The sequence below is a fragment of the Gobio gobio genome (assembly GCF_949357685.1).
Source record: "Gobio gobio genome assembly, chromosome: 10".
Taxonomy (NCBI): domain Eukaryota; kingdom Metazoa; phylum Chordata; class Actinopteri; order Cypriniformes; family Gobionidae; genus Gobio; species Gobio gobio.
The window spans coordinates 33780699-33805132 of record NC_137116.1 but is presented as its reverse complement, the minus strand read 5'-3'; the positions used below and the strand labels follow the sequence as shown (position 1 = coordinate 33805132).

The 24434-nt window shown below is 43.6% G+C and overlaps 1 protein-coding gene across 2 annotated transcripts in view; it reads left to right on the top strand.

Moving 5' to 3' along the window:
* ncs1b (neuronal calcium sensor 1b) overlaps positions 1–24434 on the top strand; it is a 55051-nt gene that overhangs the window by 3861 nt on the left and 26756 nt on the right. For both annotated transcript variants that reach the window (XM_079828270.1, XM_079828269.1), the window contains one exon: positions 14190–14214. In XM_079828270.1, coding sequence (XP_079684396.1) covers positions 14190–14214 — 25 coding nt within the window. The remainder of the gene's footprint in view (positions 1–14189; positions 14215–24434) is intronic.

The following is a 24434-nucleotide window of genomic DNA, read 5'->3' as shown; positions in this document are numbered from 1 at the left end:
ATCTCTTTTTTTCAGCTTTTGAGTAAAAAGGCCATGTTGGCCATATTAAAAGTGCTTTTATTTATCTCTTATCCACTTGGGTCCTGCACATGCACTAATTAATAGTGGAGAAAAATGAGCTGAGTTTGTTTGAAAACAACATAATTAAACTGCATTCAAGATCCCGCGGCTGATACCACATGTATTTTGTCACAAGAAATCACAAATCTTGTGGCATTGCAAATTGAGATTAGCCGATGCCTGGAAGTGTGCCTAATCAGCATGTTTTAAAAGCCCTCCAATTGGGACTCGAGCTTTATGAATATGCAAATTGGTCGGTCTTGAGATATGCAATCAGGCTGGTGGTTGCCCAGAGAGATATCTGAAAGTGGCTTGCTCTCTGTCAGTGAAGCAGATTGTGTTTCCATGGATGCATAGGCTATATATGTAAACACATTGAGCTAGGTCTTGATTCTAAAACTAGTGAAATGACAACAGTATCGACAAATGCTAAAGACTCGATTCAATGCATTTGTTTAACTGAGATTTTTCATTAGTTGGCTGTCTATTTTTGTGGAAATTAATTGTTGTTCATCACATTTCTATGAATTGCTATGCGCTGGCATAAAAAACTGTATATGTTTTTTAGAAAGTATCCCAAAATATTGTAAAACATTGTTTCTTGGGCACTTTTTATAGTGACTCAATGTTTTCTTTCCTCAGTTGATTGTGAGAAGTTCTGCCTCAGTTTTGATTTGTAATATTTACATCAATGGGGGGAAGGGGAGCTTATCGATGAGTCAGTTAAACTCTGGTAACACATGTCGGTACAGATAATTTGTGTCCCAAATGACAATGCCGTTATACTATGCATTCACTCTATCGTCTAGTGCAGGGGTTCTTATGTTGCCTTCACCTGCTATCGGAATTATTGCAAATTGCAAATGAACGCCCTCTGATGTCGTGTTTACCACTGGGAAGTTCGGAAATAATTTTGTTACCCAAATTCACCAAATGGACAAGTAATCATTTGAAGCGTATTGTGTGTTTTATTCACAGTGAAAATAGCCTGAATTTGACCGAAATTACAGAATCGTTAGAAAGCATCGTAAATGTTTATATGGTAATCAGTGCATGTGACACTACATATAATGTTGGTTTTAATAAGATTTTCCCAATAAATAGGCAAGAATAAACCTGGCGTCCTCCATGATTCCTGTTCTTTCCGACAGCAAAGCACTTGAATGCAACAAGCTCGTAATCACGATTTCTGTATGGGGAATTATGAAATGTCCGATAGCACGTGAAGGCAGCATTAACTCAGGCCCTCGAGATCTCTGGCCCACTTTCTTTCCAAGTTTAGCTCCAACTCTAATCAAACACACCTGAACAAGCTAATCAGGGTCTTTAGGATTACTGGAAAGTTACAGGCAGGTGAGTTTGATCAAGGATGGAGCTAAGGGTACGTTTACATGACAATGATGTACTAGAAACGTACATTGTGCTTTTCGCATACAGACGACAACGTAGTAAAACGCTAAGACTAAGACAACATAGCAAAACACCTCTTCACACGGATCCACGAAAACGACTAATAACACTATATTATTCATACCAGGCCAGAAGTTTGCGGTTACTTTGTAAAAAAAAAAAAAAAAAGAGGCAGCGGCTATTTGCAACTATATTCTATTTACACAGAGTGAAAATAGCATAGTTTCTTAGCTATAGATACTATTTACAAATAGCAATAGCTGCTATTTACACTAAGTTTAAATAGCAATGGATTCTATTTACACTAACATTTCTTAGCGATCTTCTATTTACACTGTGAAAATAGTGATATATTCTATTTACACTATGTAAAAATAGCAGTGTTTTCTTTGCAAGAAGTGTAGGGTACAACGGGGCTAAAGGCTCCAGGGGGTAAAAGGCTCCTTTGATTTTATTTTCCTCTAAACCACTAGATGGCACAAAAACTTGCCTCAGCACTTTCCAAAACATCCACTTTTCAAGATGCATGTGGAAATTTGTCTGATCTTTGGCACGATTACAGGCAGCAGCGCAAAGTTGATTCTGCGCTCATTTGACCTGCGTAATAATTAAGGAACTTTGTGCCGTACTATGGGGGCAGCAGGTGCAATAATATTACGCAGCGCCTGAAAATAGGCTAACTTCCTCCAACATAACCAATGTGACAACCTGCTTGCACAGAGCGTGTGCTGGGGGACTACTTTCAGGCGCTGCATAATATAATTGCGCAAAAACTCCTTGATTATTACGCAGGAATGAGATTATAGTTCCTAGCCATATCGGCCTAGAAAATCGCAACTTTTCTTTTTCTGTTAGTCTTAGTTACACAATGTAACTACAAAAGAGTCAAGTTTTAAATAGGAAAAATATTGCAAGTCTTTGGTCATTTTTGAGCGAGATGCTAACGGTCTAATCAGATTCAATGATCTATGCTAAGCTATGCTAAAAGTTATATCAGGAGATCGGCTGAATGGATTCGAAAACGGTAAAACTCAACTGTTTAACTCTAGGGGAGTTGAAAAACGAGCCTATTTTCAAAAAAAGTGGAGTGTTCCTTTTAAAGGTGTTTTAGGAAGCCTGATATAAAACAGATCGATTTTCATCAAACTTATGAAAAGAAGCCAAGACACTGTTAGTAAATACTGTCTGTGTTAATAAGCAGTAAATGCGCTTAAGTAGGCAGTGCTGGTTTGAAGTCATGCAAATATAGAATGGGAAGTGACAGCCAATGGCTTCCTAATGATGGTGTCTGCTCTGCGTTGGGCTCAGTGGTGGGCGCTACATGGAAAGGCGCTGGGCAGGAAATTGCAGCATGCAGGAAAATGTGCCTCCGTGCTGGGATGGACTTCATGCCCCTCGGTTTCTTTCTTTCTTTCTTTCTTTCTTTCTTTCTTTCTTTCTTTCTTTCTTTCTTTCTTTCTTTCTTTCTTTCTTTCTTTCTTTCTTTCTTTCTTTCTTTCTCATGCTCTGTCTAAGTCTCTCTCTCCCATTTAATTGCCTCTCTGTAAGCATGGAATGGAATACTGTAATTAAGGCCTTATCAGCTCTGCTTTGCAATGAAGGACATTGCATTTCTCTTTCTATCCATGTATCCCTCTTGCCTACCCCTCTCTCTCCTCAGCAGTCCCTTATCTTTTCCCTCTTTTTTTGTTTTTTTCTTCCAATCCCCATTTGTAACCTTTATCGGTCTCTCCTCCTTTTGTTCCTTCACGTCTTTCAACTCTCTGTGAGCTCAAGCCCATAGCTTGAAATTACGTTTTAATCAGAAATAAGTCTTTAATTGTGTATTTTTAGTATTGCCTTAGCTCTATTGTCTGGGAGTACTGTAAGAAGAAGTAAAGCTATTGAACATATTCAGGCTTTAAATACATTTGTTTTTGCAGTACAGGATGACCAGGAACGAACAATGTTGATCATAATTTATCTAAAAAATATTAAAAAGAACAGTAATCACAGTAAACAACAGAAAAGCAGATGGGAAATAATTAGCATAGCTGCTGTTCAGAATATTAATGCTTTTGATCCGATTTAACTGTAGTATAAAACGTATTTATAATGTGAATGCTTGGCTAAAGAGATGCGTCTTTAATCTAGTTTTAAACTTGGACAGCGAGTCTGAACCTCGAACAATATCAGGAAGACTATTCCAGAGTTTAGGAGCTAAATGTGAAAATGCCCTCCCTCCTTTAGTGGACTTAGATATCCTAGGAATGACCAAAAGCCTCGAGTTTAGTGATCTTAAAGAGCGCGATGGATTGTAGGGTGATAGAAGATCCGTTAAATACACTGGAGCTAAACCATTTAGGGCTTTATAGGTCAGTAGCAATACTTTGTAATTGATACGGAACTTAATAGGTAACCAGTGTAGAGATGATATATAACCACTAAGCTGGTTTATATTGATTCACCATGATTTATCCAAACCTCCAAATCGTACCATAATTAATCAAATCGTAAACCTGCGCTTTAATAAGCAAATATTGTATGTAAAGCATGTTCAAAATTTAGCTGAAACCATCAGTTCCATACACTTCGGCTTTTTTTTTCTTCAAATTTAACAGCTGGCCTGTGTCTCTCTCTCTCTCTCTTTATTGCCATCCCAGATGTAACCGACTGATTCAAGCTACAGTTTCAGCCATTTCACGTCTGTATTTTGCATATGTTTATGTCAATTAAAGGACAGCTTAACTTGTTTAACAGCTGTGGAGGCTTGCTGCTGCAAGTGTTTATTTCTCATGAGTGGCCTACATGATTGAGTTTTTTTTTTTTTTTTTTTTTTTAAAGCAAAGGAAAGCGTGCATGCATACAGACTAGATTTTAATGTAGGCAGAAGAATTTTCATTCTGCCAGGAAGACCTTGATCAAAAGTTTATCAATCAGCACACTGGCTAAAACAGATTTCCCGTAGCATTTAACGAAATATGAGGCACATCTCTTCTGTCGGGTTATGTAAAATTGTCTGATGGCATTTTCATAGCAATCATTAGATTATTTAATAGAGGACATATCTCTTGGTATTGATCGAATGTAAGCTATTGTATCAGTTCTATGGAGAATTGTAGCTTCAAAGAACTAGAGTAGTGGGCATTAGAGACCTGGATGATTTAATGAAGCAAATTTAAACAAAGGCCTGCATCACTGCCAGTTCAATGCCAGCTCACATCTCACTAAAGTGCTGTGTATTAGGCTCCAGTAGCACTTTCTATGGAGAGATCCCTAAGCGCTTAGAGCAGTAGCGCAATAGCCCCATTAAAGTTTTGCCCTTTCAGTTAGGAGATTTGCATACAATTGACATTTTAGGTTCTCTTTAGAATTTTTGTGGCTATATATATTTTGTGAACTCTTAAAGGACTAAATCACCAGAATTAACCAAATGTCATCATTTACTCATTCTCATGCCGTCACATGACTTTTTTTTCTTCTGTTGAACACAAGACATTTGAATCATACACAGGTCACTCTTTTCCATGCAGTTACAATTAAAAAGGACTGGAGTTTTCTTAAAATCTTAAAAGTATAGTGCATATAAGTTGTTTCCTATATTCTAGGGGTGTGTTCATACTTGGCAGATTTGGTTTGATTAAAACAAACGGACGGAATTGCATTTGAGTAAGTCACGTCAAGTCACCTATATTTATATAATGCTTTTTACAATACAGATCATTTCAAAGTAGCTTTACAGGAAAGTAATGCAACAAAGTTTGTTTTGGCTGTACAGCAGCTCTAGAAGAAAATAGTGCCATTGTCCAGCTTAAATAAGTTCAGTTATATGGTGTCAATACAGAATATTGTTGAATATTAAGGGTGCTTTCACACTTAATTCGATTGCCTGGACTGAACCCGAGTTCGATTGCTCCCCCCTCCCCCTGCCCCGCTGGACTGTGTTCATATTATATTATGGAGTGTCTATTCACACCAAGTGCAAATAGCGGTGCTTGTTGGCAAGTGCTATTCACACTTGCTCTGCCTAATAATGCCTGGTTGGGCCAAACGAGATTTAAAAAAGCGCTTGTATTTCAACGTCTTCGGTGCAATCAGTAAAGCGTATGTCTAGGATCTTGATTTTGATGCGATTGGGTTCGGATCTGCCTTTTGCAGAGTTTGTTCTTATCTCTTTTCTCATCACAAATCACACCAGAAATGCATTTACTTTCAATAAAAATTCAGAAAATGTGGAAATAAAGTGCCTAATGAAATGTTTAAAAATAATAAAAGCATTTATTGGGTAGGGTTAGGGGTAGGTGTAGGGAGGGCTTTTATGGTCCCATTAAGGCGGCATCAATTTAATAATTTTAATAAATATAATCTTTACACTCTATGTTATTATTGCATCCTGTTAATGAACAACAATATACAATATTAACAGAATATATAATATATAACATAATATATCAACTTAGTATGCTATTTCACTTAGTAAATAGCATCTACAGCTATTTGTACTTCATTTATCGCTAAGAAAATGTTATTTTCACTTAGTGTAAATAGAATCTATTTGCTATTTACACTTGGTGTAAATAGCATCTATCACTATTTGCACTTAGTGTAAATAGAATCTATTTGCTATTTACACTTGGTGTAAATAGCATCTATCACTATTTGCACTTAGTGTAAATAGAATCTATTTGCTATTTACACTTGGTGTAAATAGCATCTATCACTATTTGCACTTAGTGTAAATAGCAATTATCATTAAGAAAATATGCTATTTTCAATGAGTGTAAATAGAATCTAGTTGCTATTAACATTTGGTGTAAATAGCATCTATCGCTTAGTGCAAATAGTTATAGTCATAGTTACAGTTATACAATCTCAATCACAACTCTTATGACTTCAGTACACCTTAGGGTGTGTTCACACTTGTTCAGTTTTTGGTTTGTTTCAATGTCTTTGATCCATGCTGCCATTATATTATTTGGGTCCGAACCGGGGTGCGTTTGCGTCATTAAAGGAGCAGCTGTTTACCCGGTTGCTTAGTAACGACAGCGAGCGTGAAGGCGGCAAAATGCATAGAGTTGCTCACCTCACTTTTATATTTTTGTTTTTGAACCATTGGTTTTGTTTCCAAAGCTTCAGTACCTAATGGCATTTGCGTCTATCTGCCGCGAATGTAGGCTACTGCAAATGCTCTAAAGAATGCTGAAGACGAGCAGAAATGAGATCTACAGCTCTCTGCTTGCAGTATGTCAGTGAAACACACACAAACACACATTTTATCAATGCATACGTCTTTAATAGCGGTTCACTTCCACGATTTAGTACGATTGCATTCACATCAGCAGCGAACCCTACTAGAGTTCACATGAACTGTACCCCCTGATCACCCTTTTTAAGCGGACTCTGATACGGTTCGCAGGTGCGCACCCGAGTTCATAAGACAGCGTTCACATCATCTAAGCGAACCGAACTCTGAGGTCAATCGAACCCTAAAGTACCCTAAGTGTCTCCGACTGAGCAAGCCAGATTCGACAAGTGTTAATGCTGCTATCTATCTGATCCCTGGTGTGCACTAAACAAGCAAACCGAGACCCACATTTTCAGGTGGTCTCAGACCATTTCCAAATGAACTCTGGTGTAGTTTGACTGTTTGAAATATGAACACAGCATGGACCAAAGACATTTAAAGGAACCAAAAACACGATGTGATGTCACAAGATGCGACCCTTAAAAAAGACAGATTGCTCAAGGATACCTGGTTCTTCTCATCATTGGAGCAACATTATAGTTTGGTGCAGGCGTCAGAACCGGGTTTCCTTGCAGTAGATCTTCATTTGTGTGTCTTTTTTGTTCCGGACCAAAAGAACCAAGAGAACCGAATAAGTGTGAACACACCCTAGGTGTACTGAAGTCATAAGAGTTGTGATTGAGATTGTATAACTGTAAATATAACTTTTCACACTGCACGGCTATCTGGGGTTGCTTTCGGTTGCTGCTGTGTGCACATTACTATGTCTGGTCCAAAAACGTTTCACAACCAAACACATGCGAGAAGTGATAAGGAAATAACACAAGATCACGGGTTCTCGTGCAAGACTGGAATTGTTATTAAAAATAATAACCCGCAAGAAGCTTGTGATCAAAATTGATCAAAATATATATATTATTGGGGTGACATGGGGAGCAAGGATTGTGTGTTCTGCAAAAAGGTTAATAAATAATTTTGCAATGCGCTGCTGTTGTGGCTGGTCAAGCAAATGTTTGTGTTTTGTTTATAGTTTATATAATTGTAAATATATCTATTAAAATACTGATATTCTGGTCTATAACTCCTCCCCAAACTTCCTACTGCCCTTTATCTTGCTCTCTCATTGGCTGTAGGTCATCGCCGATGTAATTTTCAGGATTTTGAATCGCAGACAGGTCCAGATATTTAGCATGCCAAATTTCTCACAGGCATCGGCAACACATCGTCGATTCTCTCAGATCGTGAATTTGATAATGCACACTGCGTGATTGTCACTCACTTGAACGAGCACCGATTTGCCTCCGATTTCGGGCATTTGTCTGCGATTTTTCAGTAAATCTGTTGGCAAGTGAAAATCGGGGTATAAAATCGTGCAGTGTGTTTTTAAAAAAAAAAAAAAAAAACTTTTTTTGTTGCACATTTTGGAACTGGACAGCCCTCCTTCCTCATTCAGTCCTTCCTCGTTCAGTATTGAGTGGTCACCTTTTGTGTTCCAATGAAGTAAGTCAATCAATCACACAGGTTTGCATTAAGTATTTTCATTGTTTGGGTGAACTGTTCCTTTAATTGCCCACAGTTATTGTGCTTTGAAAGTATGTCTGAAGGGGCCAGTCATTTCCTTCTCCGTCACGGTTTTCTAAATCTCTTTTTCCAAAGCTTGAAATACAAATGATTTGTTTACCCCCATCAGAACAATCCGCCTCAATAATGATTTCCTGTGATTTTGCAAGGAGGCACATAACAATATCTGAAAAGATCTTGCCACTGTGTGCTTTCCAAGCGATTAGTGGTCTTAGAACAAAGAGAGTTTGGCTGCAGAAACAGAAAAAGTCATTCATAAAATGGATGGACAGTTGTTTGAGTGGTTTCAGTATAAAACTAGAAGCCAGCATGAATTCACACAATTTCCTCTCAGCAGACCATTTAAAAATGTGCAACGTTTTCATACAGATGTTTAATAGTGACACAGGAGGGTCTGCACACATAGACTGTGTCTGAAACCTTAAAAATGTTGACTTCCTAGGCAGAATACAGTGGTAAGAAGGCATCAAGGCATGTTCGAGTCCAATGTTTGCATAACATCCTACTAAAATGCCTCCATCTGGTAGATTTTTCTAAGGGCAGCATAGATGCATCATTTGTTGCCTACAGCAGTCCCAGCAGGATTTCGCCGAGCTTATTTCTAATCATTGCAGCCCAAAATTACAGAGTTAGCTTTGGCTTTCCTCCAAAATTCGAATGCTAATGTCATTCTAATGTTTGCTTCATTTTTTGTGTGACTTAAAATGGAATTCATTGACTGGCCGCTAGGGACAGGCTCCAAAAGAGAGCAGAATCTCATTGAGCCCCATGTTAAAATGCCCAACTTTACAGCAGAAAAAAACATTTTGTACAAATTGTGGTTTTGATCTATATGGTTAATTTTGCCCTTCATGACAACTGTGAGGGGGGTGAATTTTTTTATAACTCATTTGTTTAAATTATATTAAGCCTTAAAGTTCTGCATAATTAAGGGCGTGGCCACTTGAATGACAGGTGGATTGCTGTTTGTTAGCCATCACGCCACATCAGCTCCATCCACATCCGGTAGTTATCCAGGGTGATGCGCTGCCAAGATGGCAGCGGCTGACTTTAAGCTTCAAAACTGTCTTCAGAAACCTACGAGTGACATCACGGACATTACGTCCATTTAAAATTTTTTACAGTCTCTGCTCAATCGCAGCTTTCATTGGTCAAGTCCTGTCTAAGAGGACATTTGACTAACATATAACGCAACCAATCACAGTTAGTTTTGTTCCTGTGTCATCATGTTTAGGGGCGTGAAAATGTAAAGTCGATGTCCCTGCAATAACAGACCGGCGTGCATCTACAAATTATTCATTCATGAACGTTTTTCAAGTTTACTGCCACAGTGGAGCCGCGAACTTCACATACTTTTGAAAATCCAGCGTTTAGTTGATCCTGGTAAGCACTCATTGTCACAGTTGTAAATACAATGGCGTTCTTCTTCCACGAGGGAGTTTGGAGTCTGGGCATTTGTTTCCAGGCAGACCGTTAAAGAACGCAACACACGACTCGCGAACATCCTGTAGAATTCAACCAATCAGATGACGACTTCGAAACTCCTCAAGTGTTTCCAGAAAAGTGTGCCATATGCATTAGAGGTTCAGCCAACGGTCCGTGGGCATGACGTCTGAGGCTGAGACTGCACACCAAACCCCCCAAAACTACCCCCTCTACCCACATACACTCACCTAAAGGATTATTAGGAACACTATACTAATACTGTGTTTGACCCCCTTTTGCCTTCAGAACTGCCTTAATTCTACGTGGCATTGATTCAACAAGGTGCTGAAAGCATTCTTTAGAAATGTTGGCCCATATTGATAGGATAGCATCTTGCAGTTGATGGAGATTTGTGGGATGCACATCCAGGGCACGAAGCTCCCGTTCCACCACATCCCAAAGATGCTCTATTGGGTTGATATCTGGTGACTGTGGGGGCCATTTTAGTACAGTGAACTCATTGTCATGTTCAAGAAACCAATTTGAAATGATTCGAGCTTTGTGACATGGTGCATTATCCTGCTGGAAGTAGCCATCAGAGGATGGGCACATGGTGGTCATAAAGGGATGGACATGGTCAGAAACAATGCTCAGGTAGGCCGTGGCATTTAAACAATTGCCCAATTGGCACTAATAGGCCTAAAGTGTGCCAAGAAAACATCCATTACACCACCACCACCAGCCTGCACAGTGGTAACAAGGCATGATGGATCCATGTTCTCATTCTGTTTACGCCAAATTCTGACTCTACCATCTGAATGTCTCAACAGAAATCGAGACTCATCAGACCAACATTTTTCCAGTCTGCCATACACTTCGCTCACACTGGTTAGTTGCGCTAGTTTTACAGTTTACTGCACTTTGTTGGTCTTCTAGTTGTTTACCTATAGCGGCTAATAGATAAAGTCTCATTCAAAGGTAATAGCTTACTTCAGCATTTACTTTATAAGCTGGAAGTGAATCAGTGGCGCGTAGTTCTTATCTTAGAAATAAGAATCAAGAAAGAGCTGTCAAAAATTGTGGGTGATATTACTTTTGGCTCATCTGTCACATTAGAAATTTAAAGTTGAGCACATTGTATTGTGGGATACAGTATTCCATGCAGCAAGCTCTGCTCTGTACTCCTCATTTTGGCACATTTCCCTTTCTCTTCATCTTTTTCTCACAAATGAAGCACAACAATCCCAAAGGAGGTTTTAGAGCGACAGGATGAAGGAAGGTAGACAGACATTGCCCACTTAAATCTTCAAACGCTTTTCCTCGGTGATAGACTTAAGCCCCAAACAGCCATATTTCGCTTTTAATGATTATCAACAAACAAAGAATTCCCTAACCAATCAAACAGCAACCAGTCAAACATGACAGAAGAAGTAAATGTATATAGTTATTTGGATGCATTTGGCAGATCTAAACTAAACCTGTGCTGTGTTTGACATCCTGTTTTTGGCTATGTGTTGTGTCATTGTGTTGGTTAAGTTTTTCAGTCATTGTTTTCAAGCTTCTAGGTTACTGCTGTTTCCCAGCAACAACATAACTCTACTATCCCAGCACTAGGGTTGTGTGGGTACAGTTTCATACAGCCTTCTCCTTATAATGCTTTACCCAGAATGACATCTGTTACATGAGAGAACATGTATTTTTGACAAATAACTGCTCTGTTTATGAGGTTGCCCACGTCTGTACCCAATCAGTCAAATATACTTGCCTGTTCTATAGAGGTGGGATACAGGGTGAACAGGAATCCACACCAGGAGGATTATGCTATAATTGAAAACAAGAATGCTTTTTAATTAGTTTAATTTGTAAGAAACTACTACAGTATAACAAATTGATCGATCATTTTTGAGAATTTTTGGGTATGGACTAGGGCTGTCAATATGATAATTTAGTAGATTCAATTATATCAATTTTAATTAATTTAAAATTATATACAGAAAAAAATTATATCCTGACTCATACATATTTTACTTTACAATTTACTTTAATAATATATTTTCTCTACCATCGGTGAAATTCAAGCTCAAAGCACTACTTTTAAAGGATATTCGTTTGTGGACTTTTCTCAAGAAATATAAATATACATTTTTGTATATATATTATTGTGCTTATATTTGATGAATTAAATCGGGATATCATTATATAATTACTTTGATAACATTTTTGATAAATTGGTCGAGGCATGGACTAGACCCCTGAAGGTGTGCTGTGGTATCTAGCACCAAGATGTTAGCAGCAGATTCTTTAAGTCCTGTACTGTAAGTTGCGAAAGTGGGGCCTCCATGGATCAGACTGGTTTGTTCAGCACATCACATCCCACAGATGCTCGATTAGATTGAGATCTGGGGAATTTGGAGGCCAAGTCAACACCTCAAACTCGTGCTCCTCAAACCATTCTTGAACCATTTTTGCTTTGTGGCAGGGCACATTATCCTGCTGAAAGAGGCCACAGCCACCAGGGAATACCGTTTCAATGAAAGGGTGTAAGGTCTGCAACAATGCTTAGGCAGGTGGTACGTGTCAAAGTAACATCCACATGGATGGCAGGACCCAAGGTTTCCCAGCAGAACATTGCCCAAATCATCACACTGCCTCCGTCGGCTTCCCTTCTTCCCAAAGTGCATCCTGGTGCCATATGTTCCACAGGTAAGCGACGCACATGCACCCGGCCATCCACATGATGTAAAAGAAAACATGATTCATCAGACCAGGCCACCTTCTTTCATTGCTCCTTGGTCCAGTTTTGATGCTCACTGTTGGCACTTTCGGTGGTGGACAGGGGTCAGCATGGGCACCCTGACTGGTCTGCGGCTATGCAGCCCCATATGCAACAAACTGAGATGAACTGTGTATTCTTATACCTTTATATCAGAACCAGCATTCTTGAGCAATTTGAGCTACAGTAGCTCCACTTCGCTCCACATGTGCATCATGACCCTGTCGCCGGTTCACCACTGTTCCTTCCTTGGACCACTTTTGATAGATAATGGCCACTGCAGACCGGGAACACCGCACAAGAGGGTAATCCTTAACATTTAGATTCAAAATTGCATAACTGCAGAATAGTCCATCTTTACCCATATAAATATCTAGTAGTTTATCCTCATAGAAATGGATGCATGGCCATGTTCTTCGAGTTTGTTAGGGAAGTTTTGAAAAAGCTGTGAATGCTGCCTCTTAGAATGTAAAGATGAGAGTAATGTTATGTGTTGTCCGAGGAGTTGTTGTTTGAATTGTATTTGTCTCTATAGTTATGTTTTACTGTCATTGTGTTCTTTATTTTCTGGTTTGCCTGTGTTCTCTATGATTATTCATTTCCATAGCTTCTAATTATTTCAATTTTTAAAATGTATTTATCAATGTACCTTTAATTTCACCAAGCCTCAATTTCAAAACCCTCATAGATTATGTATTCAAGTAATTTCATATTTGAATTTAATGTGACATAGCACTGATATCTAATTGTTTATTTACTGTACTTTTTAATTAGTATTCATATTAACACTATTATTTATTCATTCAGACTAATTTGAGGATGCAGAACGTGCACGAGAGGGGGGATTTATCGTGTGAACAAAGTAATAATCCAATCATAGGGCAATAGAGGCATTGACTTCTTTCACCTGACTTTTACCCATTCATTCTGAAACCCAAGGCATACTTTAGGGGGTTTGTTTAAAGGGTTAGTTCACCCAAAAATGAAAATTCTGTCATCATTTACTCACCCTCAAGTTGTTCCAAGCCTGTATGAGTTTCTTTGTTCTGCTGAACACAAAAGAAGATATTTAGAAGAATGTTTGTAACAAAGCAGATAGAGCAACCATTGACTACCATAGTATTTTTTCCCCTACTATTATAGTCAATGGTTGCTCTATCTGCTTGGTTACAAAAATTCTTCTAAATATCTTCTTTTGTGTTCAGCCGAACAAAGAAACTCATACAGGTTTGGAACAATTTGAGGGTGAGTAAATGATGGCAGAATTTTCATTTTTGGGTGAACTATCCCTTTAAACTCAATGGGCTCAGGGGAGGCACAATAAACGCTAACTCTCCCTGTAACTTTAACCACTGGTGTCGTTGCTGGCCAATGTCACTTTAGAAAAACAAGTTATTTATAAACTTTTTAATGTCATGTTTCATAATATTTGCATTGTTTTATTTTTGTACTGGATTTTTTTTATCCAGTTTTGTTTTGAGGAGGCACTGCCTCATTTTCCTCTTGCCTTCATTGCTTCTGGATGTGTAAGTTAAAGGCATTCTATTATGCTTTCCCAATTTTTTTAGTGTGTATTGTGTGTATAATCCAAAAGGTGGGGAGGGGTGTTAGTAGTGTGAGTGTGTTGTTTTTACTGTATTTATACTGTATTTTACTTTAGTCTTTAATTCAATAATTTGTTCATTGTGTTCTTTTGTGTCCCATTTTCCCCTACAGTTACAGAGAAAGAGGTTCAGCAATGGTAAGTTTATGTATCTATCTGTCTGTCGTTCTATCTACCGTCTGTCTCTCTGCCTATCTTATCTATCTTTTTAATCATCTTATCTATATATTTATCTATTTAATCATCTTATCTATCTATTCTATTTATCTATTATATCTAATCATCTTATCTATCTACACATAGTTGTGTACTCCTTTGCGCTCTGTTTATCCTCCTTCTCTCCTCCCTCTGTTGTCTGTTTTGGCACACTGGGTACATCATGATTTTATATCTCCATCTGCTTTGGCCACTCAACACAGCATCATTTTTCATATTCTCTCATCATTTTGTAGTTGTGCTTCTCAGGGGAAAAATCTCGGTGTCTACCCTTGAAACACACACATTTGACAGTAATGTTACAGTCCATCCTTTCATTCATTTGTCCAAATGTCAGCGAGCAGGAGTGTGTTGTTTGGCACACCAAGTGAGAGTCCAAGTGCTGGCACCTTTGCTGGCATGCCCAAGGTCAGTCCAGCCCTGGCACTGTGTGCCCCTGGGTGTTTGCCAGGCTAAATTGTTGACTCATTTCTGCTGCTGCTGGTAGACATAAAACCAGTGAGGAAAGACATGGATGTGAAGCTGCAGTGGGACGTGAGCTTAGGTGCATTTGGATTCCCTGACAGTAAGATCTCACTCCACCTATCAGAGTTCTGTACCGTTGCCTTTTCAGTACCCATCATTCCTTCAAGAATCCCTCCTGAGGATAAATGATGTCACGAAAGTGACACAGAGCTGAAGGTGCAAAAATATGCTTTTATTTTCATGTTTTTAGCCACAGTACTTGTTTGATGCACAAATGCCAGAAGTGTTGTGTATTTAGATGTATAAACAAGTATTACCGCATGAACATAGTATATATATACACAAGTCTCTTATGTTCACCAAGTCAGCATTTATATGATCAAATTTACAGTAAAAGTGTAATACTGTAAAATAATATTACAGTTTAAAATAAGCCATTAACCATTTTCTATTTTAATTCATTTTAAAATGTAATTTATGCTTGTTATAGACCTTTCTCACAACTTCCGTATTTGCGACCGGAAATATGCAATCGCCGTGGTAATCTTCTTCCTCCCCGGGCAGGGCTACAGGAAAACAAATGGCGCAAGCAACGAGCAAGTGTGATTGTTGCTTACCGGGCTGTTCTTGTTATTCCCAAAAGCAGCCATATCTGTCGTTCCCTTTCGTTCAGTCACTACGACGTAACGTTAGTGACTAACGAATGGGGGTTTCGCTTAGAAGCCTATCATCTTCGAGCTTAGAGAAAACGCCCAATGGCGTGCCAATGCCATGGGGCATGCGGAATTTGCATACGTAACTCCGCCTCACCACGTGAGTATATAAGGAAGTACGAGGCAATATCGCATTATGTTTCTGCTTTCGGAGCCAAGAGAACCTACCTCTTCACTCCTACAGCCTTCTGAGACTCTGTCAGCTTCTTCGAGACGAGCAGCTTTCCAGTCGGTGTTGGTGAAACGGCGTGTTCCAGTGATCGCATACTTCCTGCCTGCTGATCTGCGCAGTGGTCCGTTTGACAGCTGGTGTGTGTTTCCCTGGCCGCTTCGGCATCGACTGCGAGGCTTTCCTCTCACAAAAAGAGCTTGCGCGTGGCACGTCTTTTTCAAGACGGCTCGCCCGTGCACTTCCGGGTGCGATCGATTTCCGCTGCTGTCTATGGGCGCATTCACTGCTCGAGCGTGTTTGGGCTTCAGCGCGTTCGGGCAGTGTTTGCGGATGTGTCACGTTTCCATTGCGGGAACGTGACCATCGCGATGTCGCGGTCGAGACTCAATGATCTCCGTGAGGAGAGAGAGTCCCCTCTGCCACACCCCAATCTACCGTCCCCGAGTGAGATGGTACTTTGGCTGGTGGCCAGGGTGACCTGAGGGCGGCGCTGTGGTATTAAGAACCCCGACGTTCATTCCTCGGGCCTAGCCCCCCTCTTACACATCGCTTCCCGCGAGTGTTGGACTGAATCAACGGCCCGTCTCTGACGCCCCGTTCTTTCAGTTCACGCTCCGGATAGCAGTGAGATGTCGATCGCCGCATCCCAAGGTGGGCTGGAGTCCTTTGGGGATGACGATTAGGTTGTGCTCCGCCTCCGGGTGTGTCAGCACTGCCTGATCCGACCTAAAGTTGACAGCCATGTTATCTCGGGCAGCCGTGAGTCTCGCGCTGGTGTGGAACTCCGCCCAGTCGCGGGTGCTCGTGGTTGCGCGACTGTTGGGCCCCGCCCCCAATGCCTTTCGCTCCCGGGGTGCATGAGGAGATCACGCGGTCCCGGAAGTCCCCGTGCTTCCCGCGACCGTTTGGTGGCCTCCTCCGCCTTCTCTGCCCTTGATGGGGCCACGGCCTAGGGTACACTGGGCCCCCCCCCCCTCCCACTGTTGAACTCTCTGTTGCGCACTACGGTGTCCACAGAGGGCTTTGACGTGGCGTGGTGTGGCTGTCCTAAGCACCCTCCCAAAGCCTGTGGGCTCGTCTACTTCGGTGGCGTGGTCCTGCAGAGCTACGGGCAGGCCGCCGCCCCTTTGCACATGCACAAGGGTGGAGCCGACCCAGGGCTCTTCATTGAGCTGCGTGCCGCAACTGATCCCGCCCCCGGGCGGTGAAGGTGGCCTCACGCTCCCTGGGTCGGGCGATGTCCACAGCTGTGGTCCGGGAGAACACCTGGCCTTACCTGGTGATGTGGAGGACGTTGAGCGGGCCCGCCTCCTCAACTCACCCATATCCCAGGCTGGCCTCTTCGGCGGCGTGGCTGAGAACTGCGCCCAAAGGTTCTCGGCCGCCCCAGAGAAGACAGAGTCTGTAACACGTACTGCCCCGGCGGCCAGCTGCTGCACCAGCCGCCGGCTCAGTCGCCTCAGTCCGCTCGCCCGCCGAGGGCGCCCTCCCTCTTCCCGCCCGGCCCCAGCAGCAGCCTTCACCTGGGCCGCGCCGTGGAGGTGGTTGAGGATGTCGCCCAGTCCGCTCCCCAGACTGGTTAAACGCCAGGCTGGAGGTGGACAACTCAGAGATGGGTTCCAGTTCTTCCCAGGGGATGGCAGCAGGGGGAAAATCCTTCCGCTGCTGGCCCCCGGGCTAGCAGCGCTTGGGAAGAACTCGTGTTCCTGTCTCTGAGGATCCAGAGACCGGTGATGACGGTGTGCGCCACCCACGGGTCCCGCCACTCGCATCCCTCTCTGTCGCCAGCCTCCTGGCAGAGCAGACCTCAGTGGAACGTGCGTCCTTCCCTGGTCTCCTCTGTCAGGACGCAGCCGTTAACCGTGCCCCGACCCCGGGACGCCCAACAGCCTCCCCTGTCCGGGCCGGTAACGCTGCCTCGCTGCCCCACCCTGGGTACGTCTGCCGTCCGTATGACCCCGTTGGTGCAGTCTCTGGAAGCATGGCTTCAGCTTCCGGGGCTGTCCCGCTGGGTCGCGCGGACCGTCAGGGGCGGCTACACGATTCAGTTCGCGCAGGCTCCTCCCAGCTACAGGGGAGTCCGCTATACCGTGACCGGGGCCCATACCCCCGTCATGCGTGCGGAGATTGCCACCCTGCTGGCAAAGGGTGCGATCGAGCCTGTCCCTCCAGCCGAAATTAAGTCAGGGTTCTACAGCCCCTACTTCATTGTACCCAAGAAAACCGGTGGGTTATGGCCAATCCTGGACCTTCGCATCTTGAACCGATCCCTTCACCGGCTTCCGTTCAAGATGTTGACTGCGAAACGCCTTTTCGAATGCGTTCGTCCTCACGATTGGTTTGCAGCGATCGACCTGAAGGACGCCTACTTTCATGTCTCCATCCTTCCTCGACACAGACCGTTCCTACGGTTTGCTTTCGAGGGGCGGGCATATCAGTACGCGGTCCTCCCATTCGGGCTATCTCTGTCCCCTCGTGTCTTTACGAAGATTGCCGAGGCAGCCCTTGCGCCCCTTCGGCAGCACGGGGTTCGCATCCTGAACTATCTCGACGACTGGCTCATACTGGGCCACTATCGGGAGCAGGTTTGCGGACACAGAGATCGGGTGCTCCAACACCTAGCCCGTCTGGGCCTTCGGGTCAACTGGGAGAAGAGCAAACTCTGCCCAGCACAGAGGATCTCTTTTCTCGGTATGGACATCGACTCGGTCGCCATGTGCGCGCAGCTTTCGAGCGAGCGCGCGCAGTCTCTGCTGACTTGCCTCCGTCAAATCAAGAGCAAGAGTGCGGTTCCACTGAAACTGTTTCAGAGGCTCCTGGGGCATATGGCATCTGCAGCCGCGGTAACGCCACTCGGATTGCTTCATATGAGACTGCTTCAGCACTGGCTTCGCGATCGAGTCCCGAGATGGGCATGGCAGTCTGGCACGCTTCGGATCCAAGTGACTCGGGCCTGCTTACAGACGCTCACCCCGTGGTCGAACCTCAGTTTTCTACGGGCCGGTGTGCCCTTAGAACGAGTTTCTAGGCATGTTGTCGTATCGACGGATGCCTCTGCCACGGGCTGGGGTGCCATGTGCAATGGACAAGCAGCCGCGGGCTCCTGGACAGGACCCCAGCGCCTCCTGCACGTCAATTGCCTCGAGTTGCTGGCAGTACGGTTCGCCCTGCACCGCTTCCGAGCGTTGCTGAAGGGTAAACTTGTGCTTGTCCGGACAGACAACACGGCCGTAGTAGCGTACATCAACCACCAGGGCGGTCTACGCTCCCGCCGTACGTCTCAACTCGCCCGCCATCTCGTTTTATGGAGTCAGAAGCGCCTGAGGTCCCTTCGTGCTGTCCATATTCCGGGGGTCCTTAACCACGCAGCCGACGAGCTCTCGCGGTTTCAGCCTCTCCCGGGAGAATGGAGACTCCATCCCCAGACGGTTCAGCTGATTTAGGAACAGTTTGGCGACGCACAGGTAGATCTGTTTGCCTCCCACGACTCTTCCCACTGCAGCCTGTTCTATTCCCTGACCGAGGGCACGCTCGGCACGGATGCACTGGCGCACAGCTGGCCGCGGGGCCTACGCAATATGCGTTCCCCCCAGTGAGCCTACTCGCACAGCTCCTGTGCAAGATCAGGGAGGACAAGGAGCAGGTCCTTTTGGTCGCCCCGTACTGGCACGGCCGGACCTGGTTCCCCGAACTCATACTCCTTGCGACAGCCCCTCCCTGGCCGATTCCTCTGAGACCGGACCTCCTTACTCAGAGACGGGGCACCCTATGGCACCTGCGTCCCGACCTGTGGAACCTCCACGTGTGGCTCCTGGACGGGACGCGGCAGGTTTGAGTGGCCTGCCACCTACGGTGGTCGCCACCATCACTTCCACTAGGGCAGAGTCCACTAGGCATGCCTATGCGTTGAAGTGGAACCTCTTCGTCACCTGGTGCTCTTCCCGCCAAGAAGACCCCTGGAAATGCCAGATCGGGTCCGTGTTTTCGTTTCTCCAAGAGGGTTTGGAGCGAAGGCTGTCTCCCTCCACCCTCAAACTATATGTGGCCGCAATATCTGCCCACCACGATCTCTTGGAGAACAAAAAGGTAAGTCAGCACGACCTGGTCATCAGGTTCCTGAGGGGAGCGAGGAGACTGAATCCTCCTCGCTCTCCTCTCGTACCCTCTTGGGACCTCGCAGTAGTTTTAAGTGCTCTGCAGAGGCCTCCCCTTGAGCCTTTGCGGTCGGGTGATATTAAGTTCCTGTCTATGAAGATGGCTCTGCTGACCGCATTGGCCTCAGTTAAGAGGGTCGGGGACCTGCAGGCATTTTCGGTTGACGAAGCGTGCCTGGAGTTCGGGCCAGCTAACTCTCACGTGATCCTGAGACCCCGGCCTGGATATGTGCCCAAGGTTCCCACCACTCCATTTAAGGACCAGGTGGTGAACCTGCAAGCGCTGCCTTTGGAGGAGGCAGACCCAGCCTTGGCATTGCTCTGTCCAGTACGCGCTCTCCGCGCCTACGTAGACATGACGCAGTGTTTCAGGACCTCAGTCCAGCTCTTGTCTGTTATGGTGGAGAGCGGAAGGGAAGTGCTCTCTCAAAGCAAAGGCTGTCTCACTGGATAGTGGACACCATTGTTTTGGCTTACCAGCAGCAAGGTCGACCATGTCCCCTTGGTGTGAGGGCACACTCCACCCGGAGTGTTGCCTCCTCTTGGGCTCTAGCGCATGGCGCCTCGCTAGCAGACATCTGCAGAGCTGCAGGCTGGGCGACACCTAACACATTCGCCAGATTCTACAATCTCCGCGTGGAGCCAGTGTCCGACTATGTACTCGCCCCCCCGAGGGGCCGGTAGGGGCCAGGCTCAGGTGTCTTCGCTTGCTCGCCACTCCACTCCACGGACTGGATACGTGCGATATTTCCTCAGGTGAGCTCCCCGAGAGCCCTGAGCTCCTCCAGCACTGCTTACGCCGATACCTGTGTGTCTGCCCTCTAGCGAGCCCAGACCCTCGTCTCCGGCCAGGTGCCCCGTGTGCATGGTTCCCCTTCGGCGACCCCCACACGAGTATTTCACCGAAAGTCTCTGCAGTGAGCGGGTTTCTTCCCTTGGCGTGTCCCCCGCCAACCCTAGGGTTAAAAATTCACCTTCGGCTGGTACCCTAGAGATCTCCATATGCTGCCCCTAGCCGGGTCATATGTGTCTCTTAAGTCCTCCCCACGGGTAGGCATCCTTGGCATTCCCTCACTGGGATATGCTTCCCAGTGTACCTTGGTAATCCTGTGATAAGTGGGAGTCCTTCGTCCGTACTAGTCTTACGACAGGGTACTCACACTTACGCAGGGCGCTGGAAGACAGCTGAGTGGCGGGATTATATTGGGACCCCCATTCGTTAGTCACTAACGTTACGTCGTAGTGACTGAACGAAAGGGAACGTCCCGGTTACGGATGTAACCCTCGTTCCCTGAGGAGGGAACGGAGACGTAACGTCCCGTTGCCACATCAGCTGTGCTACCTGGAACGCAGGAGTTCAGTCTTGGCTCCTTAAGCAGGTAACATAATGCGATATTGCCTCGTACTTCCTTATATACTCACGCGGTGAGGCGGAGTTACGTATGCAAATTCCGCATGCCCCATGGCATTGGCACGCCATTGGGCGTTTTCTCTAAGCTCGAAGATGATAGGCTTCTAAGCGAAACCCCCATTTGTTAGTCACTAACGTTACGTCTCCGTTCCCTCCTCAGGGAACGAGGGTTACATCCGTAACCGAGACGTTTCATTCCTTCCCTGTTTATGGTGGAGTTTGACGGAAATGGATTCAGGCTATCCAGCGGGATGAAGGACCAAACTTTCCTGCTCGTGTCCTACAACCCTTTCAATGCAAAGCGGCTTATGATGTACCTCTGTGGGGAAATATAAAACGAAAAAATATTTTTTAACTAATATTTAACTTATATATATATATATATATATTACCATTATTAACTGAAATCTATTTAAATGTTTCTCTGGCTGTAGTATTGTTTCACTGACGGAACAACTAAAATAAACACGCATGCTTAAATAGATGTTGCCTCGTGAGTCGTGTATATATTTTTTATTTTCAAAATGTATGATATTTTATTTAATATATATAAAATTCACTTTTGCAAAATGCCTCCATACATATCGTGAATTTATTTTGTTTTAAAACATAACGTGATGTTAATCCAATTTTATTATATTGTAAACATATATTATTATAGGTTGTCTTTTAAAATAAAAACATATCTATAATTTTATTAAAAGTATTATGTTGTATGTTAAAAAATAGAATTGTGCACACTGCGTGATGTTTAAACTATTTTGAACTGTAGCCAAAGTCCGGACAAACAAGATATCATCTTGGTTAAGGAAGACGTGTCATGTAACGCTGGTTCTTTATAGCTACGTAATCAGAGACTTATGTAAATAGGCCTGATTGTTAATTTCCATCAAATGTAATTATTTGGTAGCCTAGAAATCTAGACGCACCCTAGCGGCTGAAAATGTATTTTGCCGCGAGTGTAGTCTAGCAACTCTCGGTAGACCTGAGAGCTGGAAAAACCAAACTCTGGTCAGGCCAATCACAGCGTGTGTAGAGTCGGTGGGCGGGCTTAACATAATGACGGCACGTCACGGCAGAGTTGCAGAGGTTCTGCGTGCTACTCGTAAACAAAGAAGCTGACGAACAGCTGTCTTTTGAATCGGCTTTGGCCACGACTCTGGAAGACTTGGAGTTAAGCTTTTCTTTGAGAAAAGAACAAAGAACGGCACTGAAGTCATTCTTAAGAAAAGAAGATATGTTCGAAGTTTTGCCTACCGGATACGGTGAAAGTCTATCAACTAACGTTAGCTTGGCTTCACCTTCTTCTTTGCTCTGGTTGGTTGTGGCGCTCATGGCGCTATCCAATTGACATATCAGTAAGCCCCGCCCCCCTTAGTTACTGTTGCTAACTCGGACAAACAAACGGAGTTGCTATATCTTACAATGACAGCCGTCAGTGTGAAAACCTTATCCCAAGATGTTTTTGGACACAGAATGTAGCGTATATCTCGTCCGAATGATGGCCAAACTTTTCTGATGGTTTATCAAGTTTATTATGTCCTTTTTCACTCCAAAAAAATCATCGTAAGAGCTGAACAAACAAAGCATAAGAAGTGCGCACTAACGTCTCATTCACAAACTATCTCTCTCCGTTGCATTACCATTAACATACACAGCAAACTACACAAAAACACTCATAAAACTAACAGTAAACAAACATATACACAGACCGTATGCCTTTTCGAGGGTGCAGTTAATAACTGGTAAACTTTGTATGACAGATAATGTAGACCTTAAAACTATCTAAAATTAAATTAATTTACATATAACCAGTTTAAAATCCGAGAGGCACGGAAATGTAGACCTTCGTGTTTTTGACCTAACGTTACAGTGTTACACAAGTGAGAACAGTTAGTTATTACAGTTGTATGTTAGCAGGGACTTTAATCGTAACTTAACGAGAGTATGACAAACAGAAAATCCTCTCGGGAGACCTGGAATCAGTGTTACAGTACCTCAGGCACGACATTTTAGCATTTTTGTAGCATAAACACCATCAAACCGATGAGAGCTTCGGATTTTCCAATGCATCTCTATGGTGCTGACACCTAAAGATGTCCGAGTTCCGGTCCCGGCGCAACTGATACTCAACTGCTATTGGCTCATCTGCGTTCGAGGGGAGGGGCTTACCGATAGATCAATTGCGTGCAGAGGGAATTTGAAAGACAACCGTTTATCCCGCTCCTCAGATTGAGCCCTGTCAATGGTGAGTTTCCAGACCCAACATCTTGATGTGGGTCTGGCTTGTCAGGCTAATTTTTTGGCAAATCTGTTTGCGAAATTGTGGAGACTATCTGATCCATTTTCTCTTGGCCGGGTATGCTTTTCTGATGTGTTGACGCTTGACAGGAACTCCGGTTCCGCAACGATTACGTATTTTTGTGAGAAAGGTCTATGGTAAAGCTGAATTTTCAGAAGCAGACTCTTTTAGCAGACTCTATTCCTCAGTGTTAAATGATCCTTTAGAAATAATTTGTTGGGCTGCTTAATATTTTATGGAAACCATGATTGTTCAAAAGAACAGCATTTGTTTGAAAAAGGAATCTTTTTCAACATTATACATTTATTTTCTTTTGACTTTTGATCAATCCAATGCATCCTTGCTGAATAGAAGTTTTAGTTTCTTTCAAATAAAGTAATGACCCAAAACTTTTAAATGGTAAATACAGTCATGTGAAAAAGAAAGTACACCCTCCTATGGTTTTACTTTTCAGATGATACATTTTACATAAAAATAATCTGGTCCTTGGCAGGTCTTTAAATGAGGTAAATACAACCTCAGATGAATAACAACCCATGACATATTACACTGTGTCATTATTTATTCAACAAAAATAAAGCCAAAATAAAGACGCCATGTGTGAAAAACTAAGTAAACCCGATGATTTAATTGCTTGTAGGACCACCTTTAGAAGCAATAACTTGAAGTAATCGTTTTCTGTATCAGTCTCTCAAACCATTGTGGAGAAACTTTGTCCCGCTTTTCTTTACAATGTGGCTCAGTTCATTGAGGTTTGCAGGCATTTGTTTATGCACGGCAAGGTATCGCCACAGCATGTCAATCGAGTTGAGGTCTGGACCATTGCAACACCTTGATTCTTTTTTTTTTCAGCCATTCTGTCGTAGATTTGCTGGTTTGCTTTGGATCATTGTCCTGTTGCTTGACCTAATTTTGTCCAAGCTTT